Genomic DNA, 22,796 nt, shown 5'->3' with positions numbered 1-22,796 from the left:
TTTTGTATTTTTTTTTTTTTTAGTAGAGATGGGTTTCACCATGTTGGCCAGGCTGGTCTTGAACTCCTGACCTTAAGGGATCCGCTCACCTTGGCTTCCCAAAGTGCTGGGATTACAGCCATGGACCACCGTGTCCAGCCCACATATGTGTTTCTAAGACCAGCTCTGTGTTGCCATTCACCACTCAGAAACCTTCCTTAGTTCCCTGAGTCCACACAATACAGTCTGGGGGTTTCCTGGCCAGTAAGTGGACTCTCCATCCACCACCTGATCCCGCCCTACTTGCCTGCCCTGTCCTGATTCCCTCACCATTTCTGGTCCCATCTGTCCCATGCTTCCCCTCTGAGCACTTCTGCTGCTGCAGAGTCACTGGAGTCGCTGCTGCCCTGACTTCCCTCCCGCATCTCTTCTGGTCTCCAGTGAAAGGCCCAGGGCTGCCTCCTTCCACTGTCTCCCTGGAGAATGGCATCTGCTGCCCTTACCACTGTCTGCCAGGGTATTAGGTTTTGCATGGAGATGGCCCCTGTCTTACTGGCCTGCTTGCCCAGTGCCCACAGTGGAAAACTAGCAGATCCACGAAGCTAGTCTTGATGAATGGGTTGGGTGTGGTGGGGGGAGTTTGGGGCGTGTGTGGCCCCATCTCCATCTTCTGCTCCTCACTCTCGTTTCTGGTCATGGCCCAGACAGCTCTGGGCTGGCAGAGAATTTGGAAGCAGATGCCAGGAGATGTGAAAGGAGGCTTTTCTTAGGCTCAGCACCCTCCCCAGGGCTCAGGAGCTCAGATGGTGTAGGCTGGCATAGTGCCCAGGGAGAGAGGGACTCCAGGCAACAGGGACTTCAGCCTGGAGGCAGCTGCTGGGACCTTCTCTCCCTCGGAGCCAGCCTGCAGACATGGGGTCCCCACCCCCAACATTCACATGTGTGTGTGCACTCCACCCCCACCCCGCCACACACACACTCCAACACCCAGCCTCTCCCCCACCGTGGCCTCTGGGCACACCTCTGCCCACCATCCCAATAGGTTACAGGGTGGACAGACCCAGGGAAGGGGGACGTCTGCACAAAGGGAGAGGGAGCGCCTCACAGGACCTGGCCTCTGGGCCTCCCACTCCTCCCATTGTTCTCACAAGCTCCAGGTCCTCAGGGATCTAAAGAAGCCACTGAATTCAGCCTCCCCTTCTCTCCAGCCAAGGGGACACAGACTTTTCTAGGAGGCTAAGATTCCACCACTCTCCATAGAAATATACTCACTCAACCCTGCACCCTATAGGAGATGCTCTTTCTGCAGAATGAAGCGAATGAGGCTTCGGCCGCTTGACTCAGTCTGTCCTCTGTGGAGACAGCAAACAGCTGTCCCCATCCTTGGGGACACTGCCCTTTACATGGAGACAGGGAGGCAACTGCCTGCCCCAGCCTGTTTCTGAGACCTGATTCGCCCTGGGCTTGCTGCTCTCTTCTGACCTCTGATTTTCCAGCTTTTCCAGTGGCCTCGACCACCCTGAAGCCCTCCAGCTTCTCTGTTTGCACCCACTGTTCACACTGCAACATCGGCAAGAGATCAGCCAGGCCAGGGTATAAGAGGAGAGTGATTTCCTGGCTTCTGTGATCTGTAGAGGCTGCCTGTTTATGCACTGGTGTCCTGAGCTTGCTTTTTATGGTGCCAAGAGTTCCAAGCTGGGCAGCCTCCCCAGGACCCAGGCAGTCTCCCCAGGACCCAGCTCCTCCAGCTGCTGCTTACAGTGCTACCCTGCTCCCTCCCCCCAGCCCCGATATGGAATCTGGGCAAGCTGGCTTTCCCTGCACTTGACTTTATTCGAATGATTAAATGCCTCTGTCACTGATCCTCCTCTCCAATTCAAAACAATACTAGCTAACATTTATAGAGCGCTTACTACGTGCCAGGCACTGCTCTAAGCAAGCTCATATATGTACGTTGCATAATCTTCAAACGACCCTATCAGTACATGTTGTTATTATCCCCATTTAAAGATGCAGGAATTGAGCCACAGAGAGGTCAAGTAGTTGCTCAAGATCACACAGCAAGTAAATGCAGAGCTAGGTTCTCTCTCATACTGTCTTCCCTGTACTATCTCCGTTCACCCCAGGCAGCCTGGATTAGGGTTCAAACAAACAGAAAATGTGGAGGGCAGGTCTCAGGGCTGGTGGGAGAGGGAGAAATGGGAGAGGAGCCTTCCAGACTGGAAGTCACTCCTCTAGGGAGAAAGATGTGCCTTGGAGGGGACTTAGTGGGAGAGTGCGGGGCAGCATGTTTGTACCGGGGTTAATCACGCTGTTCCTTGATGTCTATGCACCAGTTCAGTTTACTACACACTTCAGAGTGTTTTCACGGTGAGTAAGGCAATGTCACTTTCACTCATCCCACTGAGAAATGAGGAGGCGATGCTGGGACAGGTGAGGCGACTTGGTCAAGGTCATGCAACACGTGTATCAGTGTCATGATGGAGACGTGGGAATTTCCCAGGGGTCTTCCCCAGTGGTCTTCTGCTGCCAGCCCACCTGTTCGCCACAGGCTGAACTCTGAGCTTCAGTGCAGCAAGAACCCCCCGGAGCCAGTGAGGGGCCAGTTAGCTCCGGCACTCAGGGCGGGACCGTGAGGGAGGGGGCGCATCTTGCCCTGCTACATTCCTGGCCCAAATTGGCACAGGCACCTGGGAAGGGCAGCCGGCCAGCCACGTGCCAGTGTTACTTTAAAAATAAACCAGGGGAGAATGAGACAAAAATAACCCTGGGGATATGTGGGGAGCTAATTACTATTGCAGCCCCCTGTCAGGCTTTCGGGAGAGCGGCTGGACTTCCGTGGTGTCTGGGTGTTAGGTCTGCTCTATTCATCTCTTCCAGTTGAGAATTGGGTGCCAGGCCCTCCCAGAGAAGCAGGGAGCAGCAGGGCCTCAGAATCCCAAGGCGTCAGAATCCCAAGGGTCAGAGCTGGAGGCTGCTAAAGGCTGCTAAAGGCATCCCAGACAGCCTCCTTTATCCCAGAGACCAGAGTCGGGAAGGGGAGTCAGGCTGGGCAGGCCCCCAGCTCCTGCCAGGGCTTCCCTCTTTCCCCCTACACTGTCTCTGAGCCTTGCACATGACTTCCCTCTGGAGTCACCTGGCTCCAAAAGGGACTTTGAGTTCCCAAGCCCATCCCCTCTTCTCTGAAGCTTGTGTGGTAGTGGTCGCAGGCACCGGTGGGTGTCGCCGGCTACCTCTCCCTATTTAGGACTCTGGCCCACTGCTCTTCTTCTGCCCCCTTCTTGAGAAGCACCGAGGCCCTTCTTGACCCATCAGGGTTAGGAGGCACGGCCCTGTGGGCTCGCTCCTGGCTGCCTCCGGAGGCATCGATGGACTGTGCGCTTGCATCTCATCTCTAGGCCTCTGTGCTGAGCCCAGCCAGGCCCAAAGAGCCCCAAACTCTTTCTCAAAGAGCAGTTGGGGGACAGGGGCCACACTCCTGTCTCGCAGGCCTGGGTTCCCCACAAAGCTCTTGGTTACTCTTCAGCCCTCCACCCTTGGCAGAGGGTGCAGGAACATCTTGCAAGGACAGGGTGGGAGGGACGTGGGGCCCAGCTGAGGACGCAGCAGAGGACAGACGTGCAGGATCAAAGAGAAAAAGCAGAGCTTTCCCAGAGGAGGGAGGCAGAGGCCAAGACTGTTGGAAGCTGACAGAAATGATCAAAGGACAAGGATGGATGAGGTGGGAGAGAATGTGGAAGGCGGTGGCAGGGTAAGGCAGGCGGAGTTCGTGGGGCTGGGGCGAGGAGCTGCTGAGGAAGAGTGGGGGCTTTGGAGTCAGACAGGCCCGGACTCGGCTTCCTGGCAGTAGCCCTGGGCCCATCGCCCTGCTGGGCCTCAGGCCTCATTTGCTTGAGGGATATAAGGCTGACTCCCTCGTGGGTCTCTGCAGGGGGAGGGTGTGAAGCATTTACAGAAAGGCCTGAAAATAGGGCGAGCGGCGGTATAGTTGCTCTTTCCCTGCCTCTCCTGCAATCTGGCCTCTCTGTTCCATCTCAGGCCGACTCCCACCACCCTCCCCTTGCCTCACTCCTGGAGCAAGCTGTTGAACATTGCACTGCTTTCACGGCCAGTGTCTCCAGTGGCCGCCATGCTGCAGATCTACTGGTGGCTTCCATCCTATTTGATCTCCCAGCAGTGGCCAGCTTGGGTGACTGTTCTCTCTCTGGAAACACTCCCCGTGGCCTCGGGGCTGCCACAGTGCCCAGGTCTCCTTCCTGTCTCCTGGCAACCTCCTTTCCTTGCTTGACCTCCCAGCACTGGAGGAAGGGCTGGGCACTCTGCTCTTCTTGCCAGCTCTACCCCCTTCCCAGCTGATCTCATCTGGCGCATGACTTTCAATATTATTTCTGTCTGATAACTCCTGAGTTGATATCTCAGCTTTGACTTCTCCCTCGAGCTGCAGACTTATCTGTCTAACTGCCTTCATGGATTTGAAATGAGCATCTCGAAATTAAGCTGGGTATCCAAAACAGAAGTCTTGAGTCTCTACCAAACCTGCTACTCTCTGGGTGTTCTTTTCCATCTAGTAAATGCACATCCTCCACCTCGTTGCTCAGGTCAAAAACTGAGGACCATTCTCGATTGTTCTCTTCCCCCGACTCCTGCAGCCCGCGCTCCAACATACGGATCCTACCATCAGCAAGTCCTGTCTCCTCTGCCTCTCAAACATAACTCAATCCACCCACGAGCTCTGCTTCCACTGCCACCACCCTGCTCCAGTCCACCACCATCCTCTCTTTGGAAGGGTTGACCTACGGGTGGCCTGGTGACTTGTGGCCTGGCAATCTCCCTGCTTTTGCTTTGCACTGCCACCATCCGATCTTTGCAGAGCAACTAGAGTCCTCTTGTAAAAATTTAAGTCATGTCACATCACAATCCACTTAGAACCTTCCAGTGACTTCTATCATTCTTAAAAGTCCAAATTCTTTTATTTTTATTTTTTATTTTTGAGATGGAATTTTTGCTCTTGTTGCCCAGGCTGAAGTGCAATGGTGCGATCTCGGCTCACTGCAACCTCCACCTCCCAGGTTCAAGAGATTCTTGTGCCTCAGCCTCTTGAGTAGCTGGGATTACAGGCACATGCCCCCATGCCTGGCTAATTTTTTTTATTTCTTTTAGTAGAGGCAGGGTTTCACCATGTTGGCCAGGCTGGTCTCGAACTCCTGATCTCAGGTGATTCTCCTGCCTCAGCCTCTCAAAGTGCTGGGATTACAGATATGAGCCACTGCACCCAGCCAAAAATCCAAACTCTTGACCCCGGTCTCCATGGCCCTGCAAGGTCCAGCCCTTACAGATTTCTGCCTCTTCTCCCCACTTGACTCAGCATGCCACAGCCACACTGCTCCTGTTCCTCAACCCACCCAGCACTGGGCTGCTTGAGCCTTTGCATCTGCTCTTCCCCTGCCCAGAAGTCCGTTCCCCCACCTCTGCCTTCTACAGGCCCCTCCTGGAAGGCAACTCTCCCTCTCTCTCTCATCCCCTGGCTTTCTTGTCTTGCTGGCACTTATTACCATTGAGATGATGTTGTTTATTTTTTACAACATAATTTAGTTTGTTGACTCTCTACTTCCTTTAAAATGGCCCCATGAGAACAGGGGCTGCTCTTTTTCCCTGCTGAGTCCCTGGGGCCTAGAATGGGGCCTGACACAGGGAAGATGTTCAGAGAGGCCGAGTGAGTGGAGAAGTGACTATGTGGGTGCCTGAGGGGAGTGGAGAGTCGCGGGCCTGAGTTTGAGGACTGCTTTGTCACTGGACTGCTGTGTAGTGGGGGCACGCCACTGCCCATCTCCCCTGCACCCTGCCTTGGGTCTCATCCCCTCATCTGGAAGAGAGAAGGGTTGGGCTGCATCAGTGGTTCTCAAAGAATCTGAAGCATCTGCAGGACTCTAGGAATTGCTAGAATGCTCTCTGCTGTCTGCCTGAGCCTCTACTCTGCAGGTGCGGACCAACAGCAGCACCGTGAACTCACCCCATCCTGGCCAAAGGTTGAATACATGTCTGTGTAGGCTCTGCAGCAGGGAATCATACCACGCCCCAAAACATTCTGAGTGATCAAACCACAGTGGGGAGCCCCAGGGCTAAGCCTTGATCCTGAGAAGATCCAGCGGGTTGCTAGTCAAGGTGAGATGTTGAAGGCTGGTGCATGAGCAGAACACAGCTCCCGGTCCTGGCAGCCTTGGAGCAAGCCCAGGGCCTGGATGGCAGGACTGGTTGCTGGTTCACTCATCCTGGGCCGGCTGGGGTGCAACAAAGCTGTGTCTGCAGCCTCACTCCTGGCCACTCCCTGTCAAAAGGCAGTGGCTGGGATCAGCCTGCCCTCAGCACCAGTGTTCCCTCCCGCACTCCATTCCAGGGACTACTGTGGGAGCCATGAGCAGCTGACCCTGTCCGGGTGGGAGGCTCCTGCATTCCAGTAGCCCCAGGGGCTGGGGCAGTGGACTCGCTGTGTTGATAAGCAGGACCTCAGCCACACTCAAAAATGCTCTCTTTCCAGAAAGGGGTGACTTGGAGGTCCTCGACAGAGCTCTATTCTTGGGACTGGACACAGAGGAAGTCCCTCCAGGGCTCGGACAGCATGGGGTGAAGCGGGGACAAGAGCGTAATCCTGGGTAGCGTGCCGCTCAGGAGGAATGGAGGGGAGGCCAGGGCAGGTGCAACAGAGATGGCCCCAACTGGAAGGGCTTTAGATGCCACCAGCCCAGTCCCTCACAGACAAGGCCAGGGGCAGGTTTCATAGCCAGGTGGGAGCAGAGGAGGAGTGGAGGGGGCTGGATCCCCTCTTTCCTTGGCCCAGTCACAGCTCCAAGAAAGGACACGATGCCTGCCTCTACTAGTTCGCTGGCCCATACCCTGGAAGCAGGCAGGAGACAGCAGGGCCTCTTTGGAGCCTGGGCAGATGAGTGCTTGGGACTCCAGGGCACTGAGCTGGGCACGGCATGCGAGGAGGGCTGCCACTGAGTTTGGTTCCAGGTTTTCTCTCTCTGGCCCCTCCTGAAGGTGGACCAAGGACAAGAGGGGCCCCTGCTCCAGAGCCCTGGGAAGCCCTGGAGGGTCTTACATTGCCTGACCCTCACGGTGGAAAACCCATGACTCAGACTCACGCTGAAGAGGGGTGCACCCTGGCTCAGCCTGGCCCCAACCCCAGATTTGTTCCCAGTGGAGGGGGCCTCCCCGGTCTGACCCCCTTCCCTGGGGTTGTTTGAGAGCAGGCAGTGAGAACTAAAGCCATGAAGTGAAAGACACAGCCTGTCCCCAGGACCCCAGGGACCCTACTGAGGCCCTCTCTGGCCCCTCCTCTTGGGGCAGGGGAAACAACCTTCTCCTGGGGCCACCCACTGACTCCTGATGTCTTGGTCACCTGGCTCACCTTGGGAGCTTTGGCTTGAGAATGAGCAAAGATCTTCCTCAGCCACCTTTTCATGTTTCTGAGACACCAAGGACAGCCAGAAAGAAAATTCTAGCAGCTGGTGAGTGGCCCAGCCTCCCAAGTATGGAATGCAGATCCCAACAAGCTCTCTTCTCCATCATCCCCATCCAGGCTGCAGATTCCAATCGCCTGGGGGGTCCTTTGGACTTGAAGCCTCCTGGGCTCACCTCAGCCCTAATGAATTAAATCCCGTGGGCAGGGTCCTCATACTCATGACTCTGGCTCCAGCAACTGCTGCTACAGGGACAACCTTCCTACTCAGCACACAAGGGCTGTCTGACCTGTCCCCCACCCCCCACCTCCATACCAGGGAGCAGGTGAGTTGCACAAGTCACCCTCAGCAAGGCCCCCTCTCCACTCAGTGGCCACTGTTAAGAACTGTCACTCTGTCCCCATTCTAGTCTCAGATTCCCATCTGGGGGATGGTATGGACAAAGGCTGGGAACCAAAGCCATTCTGTGACAACTGCCCCTGCCCCCGACACTGCCTTTTTGCCCCTCATAGGCCGACACAACCCTCTGTGACATCTCTAACATCCTTACTATGGGAATGACCTATTTTCTGCCACTGTCAAGGGGGCAAGGGCACTCATGGTTGGGGTGGGAGGGGGAGAAGCTCATTGTTAAGGTTGGGAAGTCTGGACTGGACTCTGGCTCCTACATTCACTGACCCTCAATCGCAGGAAGTGACTTTATCTCTCAAGTCCAATTTCTTTGTTGGCAAAGTAGGAATAATGATGCCTACACCTTGGGGTTGATATGAGGCTTAGAAGAGACACTCGATGACCGAGTGTTTAACATATCCCTGTTCTGCCATTTGCCAGCTGCATGACTTTGGATACATCCCCCAACCCCCCTGAGGCTCAGTGTTCTCATCTGTAAAATGGGGATTATAATACTGCCTCCAGGTCACACACAGTGGCTCACACCTGTAATCCCAGAACTTTGGGAGGCCGAGATGGGAGGATCACTTGAGCCCAGGAGTTTGAGACAAGCCGGGGCAACATAGAAAGACCCTGTCTCTACTTAAATTTTAAAAATTAGCTGGGCGTGGTGGCACATACCTGTGATTCTAGCTACTTGGGAGGCTGAGGTGGGAGGATCATTTGAGCCAGGGAGGTCGAGGCTGCAGTGAGTCATAATGGTGGCTGCACTCCTCCAGCCTGGGAGACACAGTGAGACCCTGCCTCCAAAAAAAGAAAGAAAGAAAGAAAGAAAGAGAGAGAGAGAGAGAGAGAAAGAGAAAGAAAAAAGAAAAGAAAAGAAAAGAAAAGAAAGAAAAGAAAAGAAAAGAAAGAAAGAAAACAATGCCTCCCTCTTAGAGCAGCCATGAGGATTGGACGAGGTAATGCCTGTAAAGGGCTCAGTCCAGAGTAACCTCCTGATGAATGCCAACCTTAGTTCATGACGCTGGTAACAGAGGCAGGCTGCCTGAGGAGTGGCTGCTCCACGTTGGGTGTAAGATCTGTGTGGAACAGCCCAGGGCAGATCCATCTGTTGCGCTGATCGGAGGCTCGCTCTGCCTGAAACTGTCTGTACCTTGTCTGTCCCTAAAGCCCCAGGGAATCTCCTCTGCACAGGCAGGGGGCCTAGACCTCGTCCTGGAGGAGCGGGCCTGCCCCTGTCTGAGTGCCTGTGTAGATCTCCCCAGGCTGCCCCACTGGGGCCTGACAATTCAGTTCCCTGGAGAAAGCCCCGGATGGTCCTATGGCTGGCGGGCTGGAATGTGACTCTCAGGATGTTTCCAAGATGGTTATTTCTGAATCGGAGTTGTGGTTAGGAGAGGCCCTGTGCATTCCTGATGAGGGACACTGAGTCCATGCCAAGCTTCGGAGCCCAGAGCAGAAATCAAGGAGGGTACACTTGGGATCCAGAAATTAGGACTTGTTAGGGGGGGTGTGTGGGAGAGAAAAGGGGTCTGAGAGCAGGGCCTGGGGTTGTCCATGCAGAAGCTATGCACTCAGTGTTGGATGACAGCATCCTCTTCAGCTCAGCGCTGTCCCTGTGCTCCTGCAAGCCGTCAATAAAACTGTGCTTGGTGTGAGCTTCAGAGTGGACCTCTGGCCCAGAAAAGGAAATGGGGTAGGGTAGCCAAAAACTCCCTGGGGGCTGACTGTGGGCTGCTGGGTGAGCAGGGTGGGCGGGAAGTGAGGCAATCAGGATTCAGGTCACCATTACCCTTGGGTTCAACTGGAATCACAGGGCATCCACTGCTTTAACTGGGGTCATGGGGGCATTCACTGGTCAGGACTCAGGCAGGGGCGCACAGATCGGGCCCATCCTCTGCCTTCCAGTGCTTGTCCACTCAAGTCCACCCACCAGAGTCCAGAGCCCTCCAGGGTCTGCTCACGAGTGCCTTTCCTTGGGCACGCTCATGCCCTGGCTTGTGTCATGCTCACCCCAGAAAGCTCTGGCTGCTGATCTTCACCTCCTGAAGCCCTCACTCATCGTTCAAGCCTGTCCCTGGACACCTTCTCAGACCCCTCTTCGGGTCACTCTACTTGGATTTAGCATGTGCACCATGCAACTTGTGCTTTTCAGGATTCCACTAGACCCAAGTCTCCTTGGGGAAGGCTCTAGGTCTTAGTTTTTTGTTCTCTCTTTTTTTTTTTTTTTTTTTGAGACGGAGTCTCACTCTGTCACCCAACCTGGAGTGCAGTGGCGCAATCTTGGCTCACTGCAAGCTCCGCCTCCCGGGTTTACGCCATTCTCCTGCCTCAGCCTCCCGAGTAGCTGGGACTACAGGCACCCGCCACCTCGCCTGGCTAGTTTTTCATATTTTTTAGTGGAGACGGGGTTTCACCATGTTAGCCAGGATGGTCTCGATCTCCTGACCTTGTGATCCGCCCGTCTTGGCCTCCCAAAGTGCTGGGAGTTTTTTGTTCTCTTGATGCTTCACATAGTGCCTGGCACGCAGGAGATCTCGGGACATGTCAAATGATCTTTGGTTAACTGAACTGAGAGGAAGGCTAAAGCCAATTCGATTTGGAAGGGGACCTAGGGGGCCTGAGGGCCCCAAGACGCTCCTGAGTCCCACTCTGGGTGCTCTAACTCTCCATGCTGCCCCTTTGAAGATCAAGAAATCAAAGCATCTCAGGGTTGGGAAGAATCTTAAGAGCCATTTATTGTGACCCTTAGTGGGATATATGGGTGGTGTGATGGTCTTTTTGATGTGTCATCTTGGTTAAGCTAAAGCCCCTAGTTGTTCAGTCCAACACCAATCTAGGATTGCTGTGAAGACATTCTGCAGATGTGATTAAAGTCCATAATCGGTTGTCTTTAAGTTTGGGAGATTATCCTAGATAATCTGGGTGGCCTAATATAATCAGTTGAAAGCCTTAAGAGCAGAGCTGAAGCTCCCTCGAAGAAGAAATTCTGCCTGTGGACAGCAGTTTTACCACACACTGAAGAGAGCTCCAGCCTGCCCTTCTTTTTTTTGAGACAAGAGTCTCACTCTGTCACCCAGGCTGGAGTGTAGTGGTGCAATCTTGGCTCACTACAACCTCCGCCTCCCAGGTTCAAGCAATTCTTCTGCCTCAGCCTCCTGAGTAGCTGGGATTACGGGCACCCACCTCTACGCCCGGCTAATTTTTGTATTTTTAGTAGAGACAGGGTTTCACCATGTTGGCCAGGCTGGTCTCGAACTCCCAACCTCAAGTGATCCACCCACCTTTGACACCCAAAGTGCTGGGACTACAGACATGAGCCACCGCGCCCAGCCTAACCTTTCCTTCTTGATGGCCTGCCCTATGGATCTCAAATTTGCCAAGCCAGCCCCTACCAGCCTGTACGCCAATTCCTTGCAATACATCTCTTAATATGTGTCTCCTACTAGTTCTGCTTCTCTGGTGGAACCCTGGCTGATACAAGTGGCTCTTGCAGTACATCCATCCAGAGTCTGCTTGCATACTTCCTGTAATGGGAAGCTCACTACCTCTTGAGGCAGTTCAATTCATCTTTGGTCAGCTTCAATTTTAACAAGTTCTGCTTTACAGTGAACTAAATCAAGACTTTCTATGAACTTTACCCACTGCTGCTGGTTCAATCCCTTGGACACACTCAGAACAAGATTGGTCCTTTCACCTCGCAATAGCCCAGCAGATATTTGAAGCTGGTATTCACGCTGTCCATGCCCGCCCCACCAAGTGTCCCTCATTTGACCCGCTGCTCCCCTCCTCTGACAGTCCCCCAGGTTGTTGATGTCCCTCTTACCGTTTGATACACACATGGCCCAAAGAAAACAGGTCTTGTGCTACTATCTGCATTCCACACTGTAGCCTGCAGCAGGGTGAGTGTCTGGTAGCACTCTCTCTCACTCTCTTTCTCTGTCTGTCATGTGAGGATGTGAGGACACAGCAAGAAGATGGCTATCTGTAAACCAGGAAGCCAACTCTCACAGACACTGGATCCCCACACCCTGGGGCCTCCTAGACGGTGGAAGGTAGGAGGAGGGAGAGGTTTGGGAAAAAAAACTAATGGGTACTAGGCTTAGTACCTCGGTGATGAAATAATCTGTACAACAAACCCCCATGTCACAGGTTTACCTATATAACAAACCTGCACGTGTATCCCTGAACTTAAAATAAACATTTTTGTTGATCGATTGATTGATTGAGACAGGGTCTCTCTCTGTTGCCCAGGCTGGAGTGCAGTGGCGCTTTCTTGGCTCACTGCAACCTCCAGCTCCCGGGTTCAAGTGATTCTCCTGTCTCAGCCCCCTGAATAGCTAGGACTACAGGCATGTGCCACCACGCCTCACTAATTTTTGTATTTTTAGTAGAGACAGGGTTTCACCATGTTGGCCAGGCTGGTCTCAGACTTTTGACCTCAAGTGATCTGCCCTCCTTGGCCTCCAAAGTGTTGGGATCACAGGCGTGAGCAACCACGCCCAGCAAAATAAAAGTTTTTAAAAAATGTGTATTGTTCAAGCCCCCAGTCTACAGTAATTTATGATTACAGCCCAGACTAAGACAGGCTGATGCCATGAGGGAGGAGCCAGTTTCCCGCCCTAATGTTTAATCTCTGGGGTACCTGTTCTCCATTGATCTAAGATGCCTTCCTGGCAGACAGGGGAGGAAATAGCAACAAATGAGGACCAGTGGTCCCCTGCTCCCCAGCTTCCTCATGAGGCAAGCCCTTCTCCACTTCTCCCCTCCCTTTCCATCCACTCTCTCCACTTCCCTTTCTTCTACCTCATGGTACCAGCCACAGCACGTGACTCCACCCAGGCCCTGTAGCTGGCTCCTATGGGGCAAGACACAGCATTGCTCCAGCCTCAGGGAAGGGGCCACAGCTCCTGGGACCTCAGCTCTGACATTTTACCACCAGATTCCCAAGGGCTTTTCCAGCTCCATAAGTTCCTTTTCTTAAAACCGTGGTCCACACACTTCATGGCTATTCCCAGATGTCAGGTCTCCAGGTTCTTTAGATCCTTGCTATTCAAAATGTGGACCATGGATCCAATCCACAGTATCAGTGTCCCCTGGGGGCTTTTTAGAAATGTAGAATCTCAGGCTCTGCCCTAGACCTGCTGATTCAGAATCTGCATTTACACCAGATCAACCAGGTTATTCCCTGTGGATTACAGTTTGAGAAGTATTGACTTAGAGAACTCTGCATTGCTGAGCTGGCCGCCTCAGTTCCTTGTGGACTGCCTCCTCTATACAGATGGGATGACTCAGGTACACCAGGGAAGTATCTGCTCCTTCCATGATCACAGAGCCAGCAAAGACAGAGAGAGAGAGAGAGAGAGAGAGAGAGAGAGAGAGGTGATGATGATGATATGATGATGATGATATGATGATGATGATGATGGAGAAGCAGAAGCAGCAGCAGCAAACAATTTGTCTAAGACCTCTCTAGCACCAAGGGCAGCCTCCTGCCCCACATTCCTGGCAGCCACATGGCCCCTTCACTACAGGATCTTTGCTGTGTCACTGGAGGAAGCGGGGGTAGTAAGGAACTTGCTTTTGTGAAGGGTGAGGATGGGATGTCAGGCCCAGTCAGAAAGGCCACCAGCCCAGGACAACTGGATCTGTGGCTCCAGGCCGCAGTTGAGGTTGGCTCTAGCAAATGGGAAAGTGAAGGTGTGACTTATGGCAGTAGCTTGGGGATGATGGCTCTAGCTGAGGGGAAGGTCTCTGGGAGCCACCTGGGAGCTGCTGTAGCATGGGCAGTTTCTGGACAATGAGAGAATGTGGACAGACAGGGAGGCAGTGGCACCAGCTGGGCGATTGACTGCTCTTTGTGCTGCCATGAAAGACATTTATCATGTGGCTCTCTGAGGACCAGAGGCTGGCGGAGGGGTCAGGAAACAGGGCTCTATGCCCAGCTCTGTTGATAACTGTAAGCGTGACCTTTAGCAAGCCCCTTCTCCAGCCTGGATTTTAGTCTCCACACTGTGAACTGAGAGGATTGGAGCTAAAATTCTGTTCTGTCTTTGGGCTAAATGCTCTATCCATAGTTCTGAGGGCAAGAGACCCTGAAACTGAGCCCGCAACTAAGCACCCTGCATAGACCCTGGTACCCATCCACCACTGCTAGCTGCGTTCACATAGAAGGAATTGCAGAGGCTCCATGGGGAATGGGAGTTGCATGACTCCATGAAGAAATACTCCCTACAGACCTGGGTGCAAGTCCTGGGGCTGTCATTTTATATTTGTAGGGTCCTGCGCAGATTTCTGAACCTCTCTGAGCATCCTTTTCTTGACTGTGCAGGATGATGCCACCTGCGGTCCTGGAGCAGTGTGGGGATTCTGGTGACAGGAAATGTTGTGGACAGCGCCTGGCCTGTTACAGACAGTTATCCATTCCCTGTGTCCAAGGTGGAGAGGGAGTGAAAGAGGGAGTGCCTGTCCTGGGTCTCCACTGAGCTTGGCCTAGACCCACAGTGGTCTCAGTTAGAGCCTGGTCTCCACTTGCTGCTGGCTGACTGCAGGGAAATCATTTCTACATTTTTTTTTTTAATTACAAAATCAACTCACAGATTCACCGTTTGTGCAGCCAGCTGAAAGCTGTTTATAGTGGTGATTTGCACTACATTCATCTGTGCTTGTTTATGTTTGCTTTGAAAATACTTATTGTGTTTGTCCTGTCCCCACTGTGGCCAGGCGTGTGTCTTCTATTCTTGTCCTGTTCTCACCCCCACTCTCTCTGTGCCTCCAGCCCCTAATGGTGATGTATGGAAATGGGGCCTGCAGACAGGAGGCATGGCAGAGTCAGAAAGATCTCTGGCCAAACACACTCCATAGTTTCTCCTACCACCATGTACCTCTCTCCCTGGCTAGCTTGCTTGCTTTTCTTCTTTCTTTCCTTCTGTCTTTCCTTCTTTCTTTCCTTGCTCCTTTCCTTCCTCCTTTCCTTTCCTTTCCTTTCTTTCCTTTCCTTTCCTTTCCTTTCCTTTCCTTTCCTTTCCTTTCCTTTCCTTTCCTTTCCTTTCCTTTCCTTTCCTTTCCTTTCTTTCCTTCTCAGAGTCTTGCTGTGTTGCCCAGGCTGCGGTGCAGTGGCACAGTCTTGGCTCGCTGCAACTTCTGCCTCCCAGGTTCAAATGATTCTCCTGCCTCAGCCTCCTGCATAGCCGTGATCACAGGTGTGCACTACCATGCCCAGCTAATTTTTGTATTTTTAGTAGAGGCAGAGTTTCACCATGTTGGCCAGGCTGGTCTCAAACTCTTGACCTCAGGCGATCTGCCCATCTCGGCTTCCCAAAGTGCTGGGATTACAGGTGTGAGCCACCACACCCAGCCCCTGGATAGCTTTCTGCAAGGTCTGCCCACCTCAGCCTCCCAAAGTGCTGGGATTACAGGTGTGAGCCACCACACTCAGCCCCTGGCTAGCTTTCTGCTCTGAGGAGGAGCAGGAGCCTGAACAGTTAGGGAGACACCAGGCATGGCTGAGGAGTGGGGAGATGGGGGTGGTGAGTGGGATTGGGAAGATAAGGGGAAGGGGTGTGGCAGTCTCCTGGCCCCCAACCCCACTGTTCCCACTCATTAGGAAGCAGCAGAGGTAGCCGTGGTCATGGTAACCCTTGGGAGACAGAGCAGTTCCTTGGTAAGGCAAGTAATAATACACAAACAATAGTATTAATAACAATAATAATGGCAGATTATTAAGTACCTTCTCTGTACCAGGCACTTTCTTTTCATAATCCCATTTAATCCTGGCAGGCAGATATTATTATCCCCATATTGTAAATGACAAAACAAGCTCAGAGAGATTAGATAATGTGTCCAAGGACATACAGCTAGCGGCGGTAGGGGAGTGGGGGTAGGGTGGATTGAGATGAACCCAGGCACTCCGGCTTCCAAGTCAGTGCCTATGTTCCTCCACTGCCCTGCAGAAATTGTGGGGTCGAAGCATGCCCACAGGCTAGCCTGTGGGCAGGAAGGAAATGCCAACTGAGGTGGGTGCCGGGACTTTCCTAGGCTGGGCTGGCCTTCCTTCACCTTGGAAAGTCAAAAGAGGCCTCAAACAGTAGAATGATGAGCTGCCAAAGGCCTGAGTGCTAAGAGAGATGGTGGGGTGTGGGGGACAGGCTGGAGGATGCAGAGAACGCCAGTGTGGGCACCGGAAGGCCTGGCTTCTAATCAGGGTCATACTCTCAACTCTCTGTGTGAGGGTGGACAAGCCACTCACCTCTCTGGGTGTTTGGAAGATTGCTAATGTCTCCTTCTCTTATTTTAGGACTTCTGGGATTTTGGGGGTGGCAGGCCACATCTGTACTTTCCTTCTTGAAAAGATGTAAAAAGTATAGGTTTCCTCATGAATCACCTGCTTGAATTCACAGTCTAAGGGTTCTCAGGCCATGTAGTGGGCGATGGGAGGTGGTGCTCAACTGAGCACAGGCTGGAAGCTGGGGAAAGAGCGGAACAGGTTTTCTGCCCCAGCTCCATCAGTGTATCAATCACCTGGTCTCTTTGTTGTTGCCTTAGAGCCAGAAAGATTCCGAGGACCTGCAGTGGGAGAATGGGCACCTGTGAGCCTGTGGCAGGTGCCCATGGCGGGTACTGGGCATAGCTGTGACAAGTCCTCTGGTTTGGTCAGGGGCCAGGGTGTGGGAAGCAGTAGGCCTGAATGGAGTGTGCTGGAGCAGGAGGCCCCCTGCTTCTGGGGAGGGCTTTGTTGGGGAAAAGGCAAGCCTTGGCTTCTAGGTGTCCTCGGCTGGAGTGCAATGGTGCGATCTCAGCTCACTGCAGTCTCCACTTCCTGGGTTCAAGTGATTCTCATGCCCCTGCCTCCTGAGTAGCTGAGACTACAGGCATGGACCACCATGCCTAGCTAATTTTTGTATTTTTAGTAGAGACTGGGTTTTGCCATGTTGTCCAGGCTGGTCTCGACCTCCTGGCCTCAAGTGATCTGTCTGCCTCCGCCTTTGCCTCCCAAAGTGCTGGGATTACAGGTGTGAGCCACCGCACCCAGTGTGGAATGGGCTCTTGAAATGAAGAAAGAATTTGTGAAAAATCCAGGGCAGGAGAGTCAGAGAGGTCCAATAGAATCTGGGCAAGCACCGTGCTTCCAAGGCCTCAGACCATGGGGAAGTCATCTACCCTCAGAGCCTCAGGTTCCTCAGTTGAAAAATGGGGGTAATAGTGCCCATCTAGAGAGGTTGGTGAGAGAATTAAATAAGGAGGTACAAATGAAGAGTCTAGCATAGAGCCTGCCACAGAGTAAATAATAAATAGTTGTTGCCATTGTTATTGTTGTTGCTGCTGCTGTTGTTAATAAAATTAATGAATAAGTATCTTGAACAAGTAGAAGGAGTAGGGGACTGGGGGTCAGGTTTTTGCTACCCTCTGACTGTGTGATTTCTGTCACCTATCTGGCTCCTTATCTGTAAGAGCAGGGGGTGGTACCAGCTGATCTCCGAAGCCCCTTCCTGCTCTGACAGCCTCTGGGCTATGAATAGATGAGGCTTGGGCCCTGGAGGAGTTTAATGACTCAACAGCTAAAGAGATTAAGACTTCCTAAGAAATGACTTTCTATTAGTGTTGGGTGAACTTAGGGCACCAGCTAAGGAAGGGTTTCCTGGCTGGAAGGCCAGGGATAGGGAGCTGGAGGAATCCTTCCAGCCAGTGGAGACAGTGACTAACCAGGTGAATGACTAAGTCAGACCCTGCCAACCTCCAACCAATCAGGGTTGCGCATGAGCACCTTGTGAACTGGCATCACTGAGCATGGCTTGGCTGTTTCAGGTCTGGCTGGGTCTGAGCTTCATAGCATATGGAGGCAAAGGAAGCAGCCAAAAGACCAGCAGGGAAAGAGCACTGGGCTTGGAGTCAGAAGACCCAGCTTCCCACTCTGCCTCTGCTGCTCACCAGCTGGGTGACTCGGGGAGCTGCTTCCCTTCCCTGAGCCTTCACACCTTCATCCAAGCAGCAGAGCTAACAATACCTGCCCGGCAACTTCGCCAAGTTGTGAAGACTGAGAATCATGACATGAGATGCAAGTGCATTGTGATCACTAAGGTACCAAATGATGGGAGGTGCTGTCGTTATTCCATCCCAATGGGACACCTGGTATCAGAATGAGATTCATTCATGTTTTCAAAGGGATTTGGTGAACACAGGCTGCTGCCCTTGGGTTTGGGGCCAGAATCAGCCTAACTTAGGGCCCCTTCCAACCATCTGATCACAGCCCAGATAGGTTTTTCTTAGAGTAGAGACCCTGTGGACAGCTTCCAGCAAGGTGGCATAGCTGCAGTGGAAGGCAACACAAAGCCAGGATGGTCAGGTGGTGGAGGGAGGCAGCAGTGCCAGGCTGGGGCCCCCACAGAACCAGGGTGGTGGTCTGATGTTGTCTTTCCTCTTGCCCAGCACTTTATAAATAAATAATCACCGGAACCGCACTCTGTTTGCCTCTCCCCTCATGGCTTTTAGTGTCTCTCTTGGTGAGGATTGCAAGCACTTTGGGAAATGGCAGGGGTGGAGGGAAGGATGCTGCCCTTTCATTTCTGCACACCTTAAACCCATCAATAGCATTCTGTGTGTGCTCACAGCCTCTGGGTACTATGCTGGTACTTGGAGAACAGAGACAGGAACTGCAGGGTCCTGCCCACATGGAGATTAAGTACAGTGTGGTCAAAGAGACAGAACACTTCTCCTATAATGTAAATAACCATTCGAAACAGCCAACAGTGTGTCACCCAGATCATCCTGCCAGTGAGACCTGCAGTTGTCCAGAACAGTGGCCTGGGAGGCTTTGAGGAGGAGCTGGGATTTGAGCTGGACCTGGAAGGTTAGTATGGACAAGATAAATAGAAGGTAGAGCCAGGCGCAGTGGCTCACACCTGTAATCCCAGCACATTGGGAGGCCGAGGTGAGAGGACTACTTGAGCCCAGGGGTTTGAGGTTGTGCTGAACTATGATTATACCACTGCATTCCAGCCTGGGTGAGACAGAGTGAGACTCTTTCTTTCAAAAAAAGAAAAAAGAAAAGAAAAGAAAAAGGGTAGAGAAAAAGGCATGGCAGACATGCATACTTAAGGTATTCTCAGAAGACAGGTTGGCAACTGTTGAGAGGGATCACGTAAGTAAGAAGTGAAATGTGAAGTCAGACATAGAGGTTGGAGCCAGGTATGGAGATCCTCAAAATTTGAGATAAGGAGCATAGACCAGATTCCATGGACAGTGGAGAGCCACTGAGTGATTCCAAGAAGGGAATAGGTTTGGTGACAGCTGAGTTTTTCTTTCTGGCAGCATTGTCCAGGGAAGCATGCCTTGTTGTGGGGTAGGCAGGGAGGTCAGTTGGGAGGTTACTATGAAGCTGGGGACCATGGGCCTGAGAAGGAAAAGGGACACACGCGAAGGCTTGATGTGTGGAAAAGAGGGAGAGAGAGGGTCTGAGGATGCTCAGTCTGATTCTTCTGATTCTCCAGACAGCTAAAGAGCTACTGAAATCCTGGAAAGTAGTAGTGGGGTGTGAGAGTGGAGGAGACTGCAGACCAAACCTGGGCTGGTCTTTTTCAGGAGGCGGGCTCCTCTTTGGTCAGACCTAAATCTGATCATCCACCCTAAACTTACAGGATCAGTAGGACCCAGAGGTGCCCCAGCTGGGCTACATCCACTCCCAGGGCCCTTTCCTCCCTCTTCCAAGAGAAGAATCCAGAAACGACATAGCATAGCTCCCCATGGTCCCCAGGGAGCAGTAGATTCTTGGAACAGCGTCCTGCAGTGGACAGACAGCAGGAACAGCATCCAGTCCTGTCTTTTACTCCCTCAGCTCCTGTTGACTCTCAGGAAAACAATACCATCTTCATGGGCTGCGCTAAATGGCAGTGAACCCCTGGGAGCCGGTCCAAAGCAGGGAAGGGGACTAGGGAGAGGAGAGGGAACAGTAAAGACGGAGGAAACTGTTTCTGGAGGCATCTCAATGGGCTTTGGGGGAAGGTGAGTTTCATCTCAGAATCCAAGCATGTCAGGGCTGGGGAGGAGCTCTTGAGATCATTTCTGCCACCCCTCCTTGTCTGGAGGTGAGCCTGAGACCCAGGCAGGGGAAAGGACTTGCCCAAGGTCATATAGCACGGCAGTGTTGGAGCTGGGCTGGAATCATAGGGTGCTGGGGACAGGTAAGGTGTTACTCCCATCTGGACAGTTTTGAATAGCACCACCAAGGGCCTGGCTAGAGATTCCTTTCCTGGACGTTTGTGCATTCTGTGTGTGTGTGCCTGTGTGTGTGCCTGTGTGTGACTGCCCTGTGTGTACCCTGTGAGTGCCTGTGTGTACCTGTGTGCCTGTGTGCCTATGCCTGTGTTGTCGGACAGTCTGGGTGTACGTGTGGCCTCCTACATGGTGATCTGCCCTGGCTTGGAAAGGAGAACTGGGGCCATTCCTGTGAGGTGACTGTTTTGCTGGGACAGCAGAGAAGGCTGACAAGGCCGGATCTGGCTTCCCACACCAGTTCTGCCGCTCTAAGAAAATCACAGGCACTGACTGGTGGCGACCAAACTCCTGAGCTGAAACACGCAGACACACGTACACTCACAGCCGCCGTCATAGGGTGGCCCCGAGTGCCCCGAAGTGCCGCATTCCGGCATCCTCATGCCTCCCCGGAGCCCAGCAGGTGTAGACCTGCTAGGCTGTGGAAGCCGATCCGCAGGGACAGGGAGCAGTGGCGCGCTCCCGCCGCTCACACTCAGCGCCCTGTTCCAGGGCCTGGCCCGGCCACACCCCTCCTGCCCGAGCCTCCGCCGGTCGTCCCTGCCCCTCTCACACACTTCGGAGTCCCTGGGGTCCTCTGCAACCTGGCAGGGCCAAGTTAGGGCTGGCCCGGCTGGAGAGTCAGGTCCAGGAATCGACGCCTTCCCGAGTCCCGTCCCCGCGGAGCACACACGCCAGGCTGAACTCGGATTGCTGCGAGCGCGGGTTTCGGCGCCCAGCCCCTCTCGGGGGAGCCCCTGCCCCCAGCCCCAGTCGGCCCCGGACGACTCCGGGAGCCCAGCGCCCAGCCCTGGATTCCCGCCCCCCGCCCGGCGAGCCGTTACCGATGGTGGTGATGACGGTGATGGCGAAGTAGAAGGAACCGGCGAAGCGCCACTGCACGCCGGCCTTGTGCGGCTTGAGGCGCAGCACGACTCGCTCCAGCTCCTCGTAGCCTCCCTGGCTGAGGTTGTAGCGCGCCCGCAGCTCCTGCTGCCGCAGCTCCAGCCGCTGCCGCTCGATCAGCTCCGGCTCCGACTCCAGCGCGTCGAAGACCGCGGCGCCCACCAGCAGGTAGGTGAAGGTGCACACGATGAGCGCCAGCGTGCGCACGTTCTGCCGCTTCATCGTCCCGCCCGGGCCGCCGCCGGCCCCCCGGCGCCCCCGACCCGCGCCCTGGCCCCGGCCGCCGCTGCTGCTGCCCAGGAGGCGGCCTGGGGCATGGCTGCGCTCGCCGCTCTCCGCGCCGGGCACCCGCTCCGCGCCCGGGGCCGCCGCCGCTGCCGCCGCCGCGGAGCTGTCCCTTCAGCACCACCCACCGCCCTCCTCCGCCAGGCCCCGCGCCCGCCCCCCGCCCCCCGCCCGCAGGCCGCCTCCTCCCGCCAGCCCTCCCGCCCAGCCAAATAAGGACTGGGGAGACGCGCCGAGGAGGGAGGAGGGGGGCTGGCGGAGGGGACGGGAGGGGCGGCCGCGGGAGAGCCCGGGCAGGACAGAGAGAGAGAAAGAGAGAGAGAGAGCGAGCCCGGGAGACAGAAAACTAGACAGCGAAACGCTGATAACTACGGAGAATGGGAGAAAGGCAGTGTAGGACTGAGGGAAGGGGGCTGTGTGACAGAAGAGGAGATAAAATCAGAGGTGTACTCAGACAGAAAAAGAAGAGAGGCGGGCAGAAAAATACAGAGCAAAAGATGGAAACAGAGAGAGCAACAGACTGAGACAGAGAGGCCTGGATTGCTGGAGATAAACTAATGACACAGAAACAGACAGGAAGGCAAGGAAAGCAGAGCGAGCCCCTCCCCACCCCACCCTCCACCCTCATCACAGCATATTGCAGCCAGGAGGCACTTGGGGCCTCGCTGTCCTGCCCTTATCCTATGGATGAGGAAACAGAGGCCCAGAGAGGTCAAGTGACACGCATGGCCACGCAGTCATTTCGTGACAGCACTGGGACTCAGCCAAGCGTTCCTTCCTCCCAGGCCACACTCCTTCCTCCCTTGGGCCGGACTCTGGCTGTCTTGGAAGAAGGCAGGGCCCAGCTGTGGACCTGGGCACACATGAGCTGACACCCAAGGGAAAGCCCTGTTCTCAGGCAATGTGTGCCTTCCCAGGTCAGCACAGTTCTTGGAACTGGCTGACGAGGCACAGGCTGGGAGTCTAGGCCTCCTGCTTTGCTCCTAGGGGCTTCCAGGCTGTCCCGGCTCCCACAGTTCCTGTCCTGCACTCGTGCACGAGGCTGGGCTTAGGCTGAGCTACTGGATATAGCACCTGCCACCACCTTAGGGCATCCCAGCAGAACCGGGATCTAGCTGGAATTGAGCAGATGGGGCCCAGAGCAGGAGGCTCACTGGCAGACTGGGGGAACTGGGGCAGGAGAGGGAGTCCCTATGTCTCAGTTTCTTCATTTGTCAACATGGTGGCTATGGTGGTGAGGTGGGAAGGGCAGTGGAAACTCAGGCATTACTGAGCCTCTCAGAGCCTTGTTTCCTTATCACTTCAAAGAGGTGTCGTAGCAGATGATCCCATAGGCCTTGCCCAGCTCCAAACAACTCCAGACTTGGATGGGCTGAGTGAGCAGAATGATTGGAATGCAAATCTCAGTGCCAAGGAGGGTTAAAAAGTCCTTCACAGGACCCTGGCATGGGCCATGCAGAGAGACGGGGTAGAGACACCAAGGCCCCTGACTGAGAGCAGACTCAGGAGGCAGTCAGCCAGAAGCCG

General features: G+C 54.1%; 1 protein-coding gene across 1 annotated transcript in view; it reads right to left on the bottom strand.

Annotated features, from left to right (window-relative positions):
• The window catches only part of KCNK3 (potassium two pore domain channel subfamily K member 3), a 43,668-nt gene extending 22,299 nt beyond the window's left edge, over positions 1-21,369 (bottom strand). The window contains exon 1 of the mRNA XM_007971201.3: positions 20,924-21,369. Within this exon, the coding sequence (XP_007969392.3) occupies positions 20,924-21,206 (283 nt within the window). The 5' untranslated portion in view covers positions 21,207-21,369. The remainder of the gene's footprint in view (positions 1-20,923) is intronic.
• Between the last annotated feature and the right edge of the window lie 1,427 nt (positions 21,370-22,796).

This window comes from Chlorocebus sabaeus, chromosome 14 (assembly GCF_047675955.1).
Source record: "Chlorocebus sabaeus isolate Y175 chromosome 14, mChlSab1.0.hap1, whole genome shotgun sequence".
NCBI lineage: Eukaryota > Metazoa > Chordata > Mammalia > Primates > Cercopithecidae > Chlorocebus > Chlorocebus sabaeus.
This window is presented reverse-complemented; position numbering and strand designations above follow the sequence as displayed.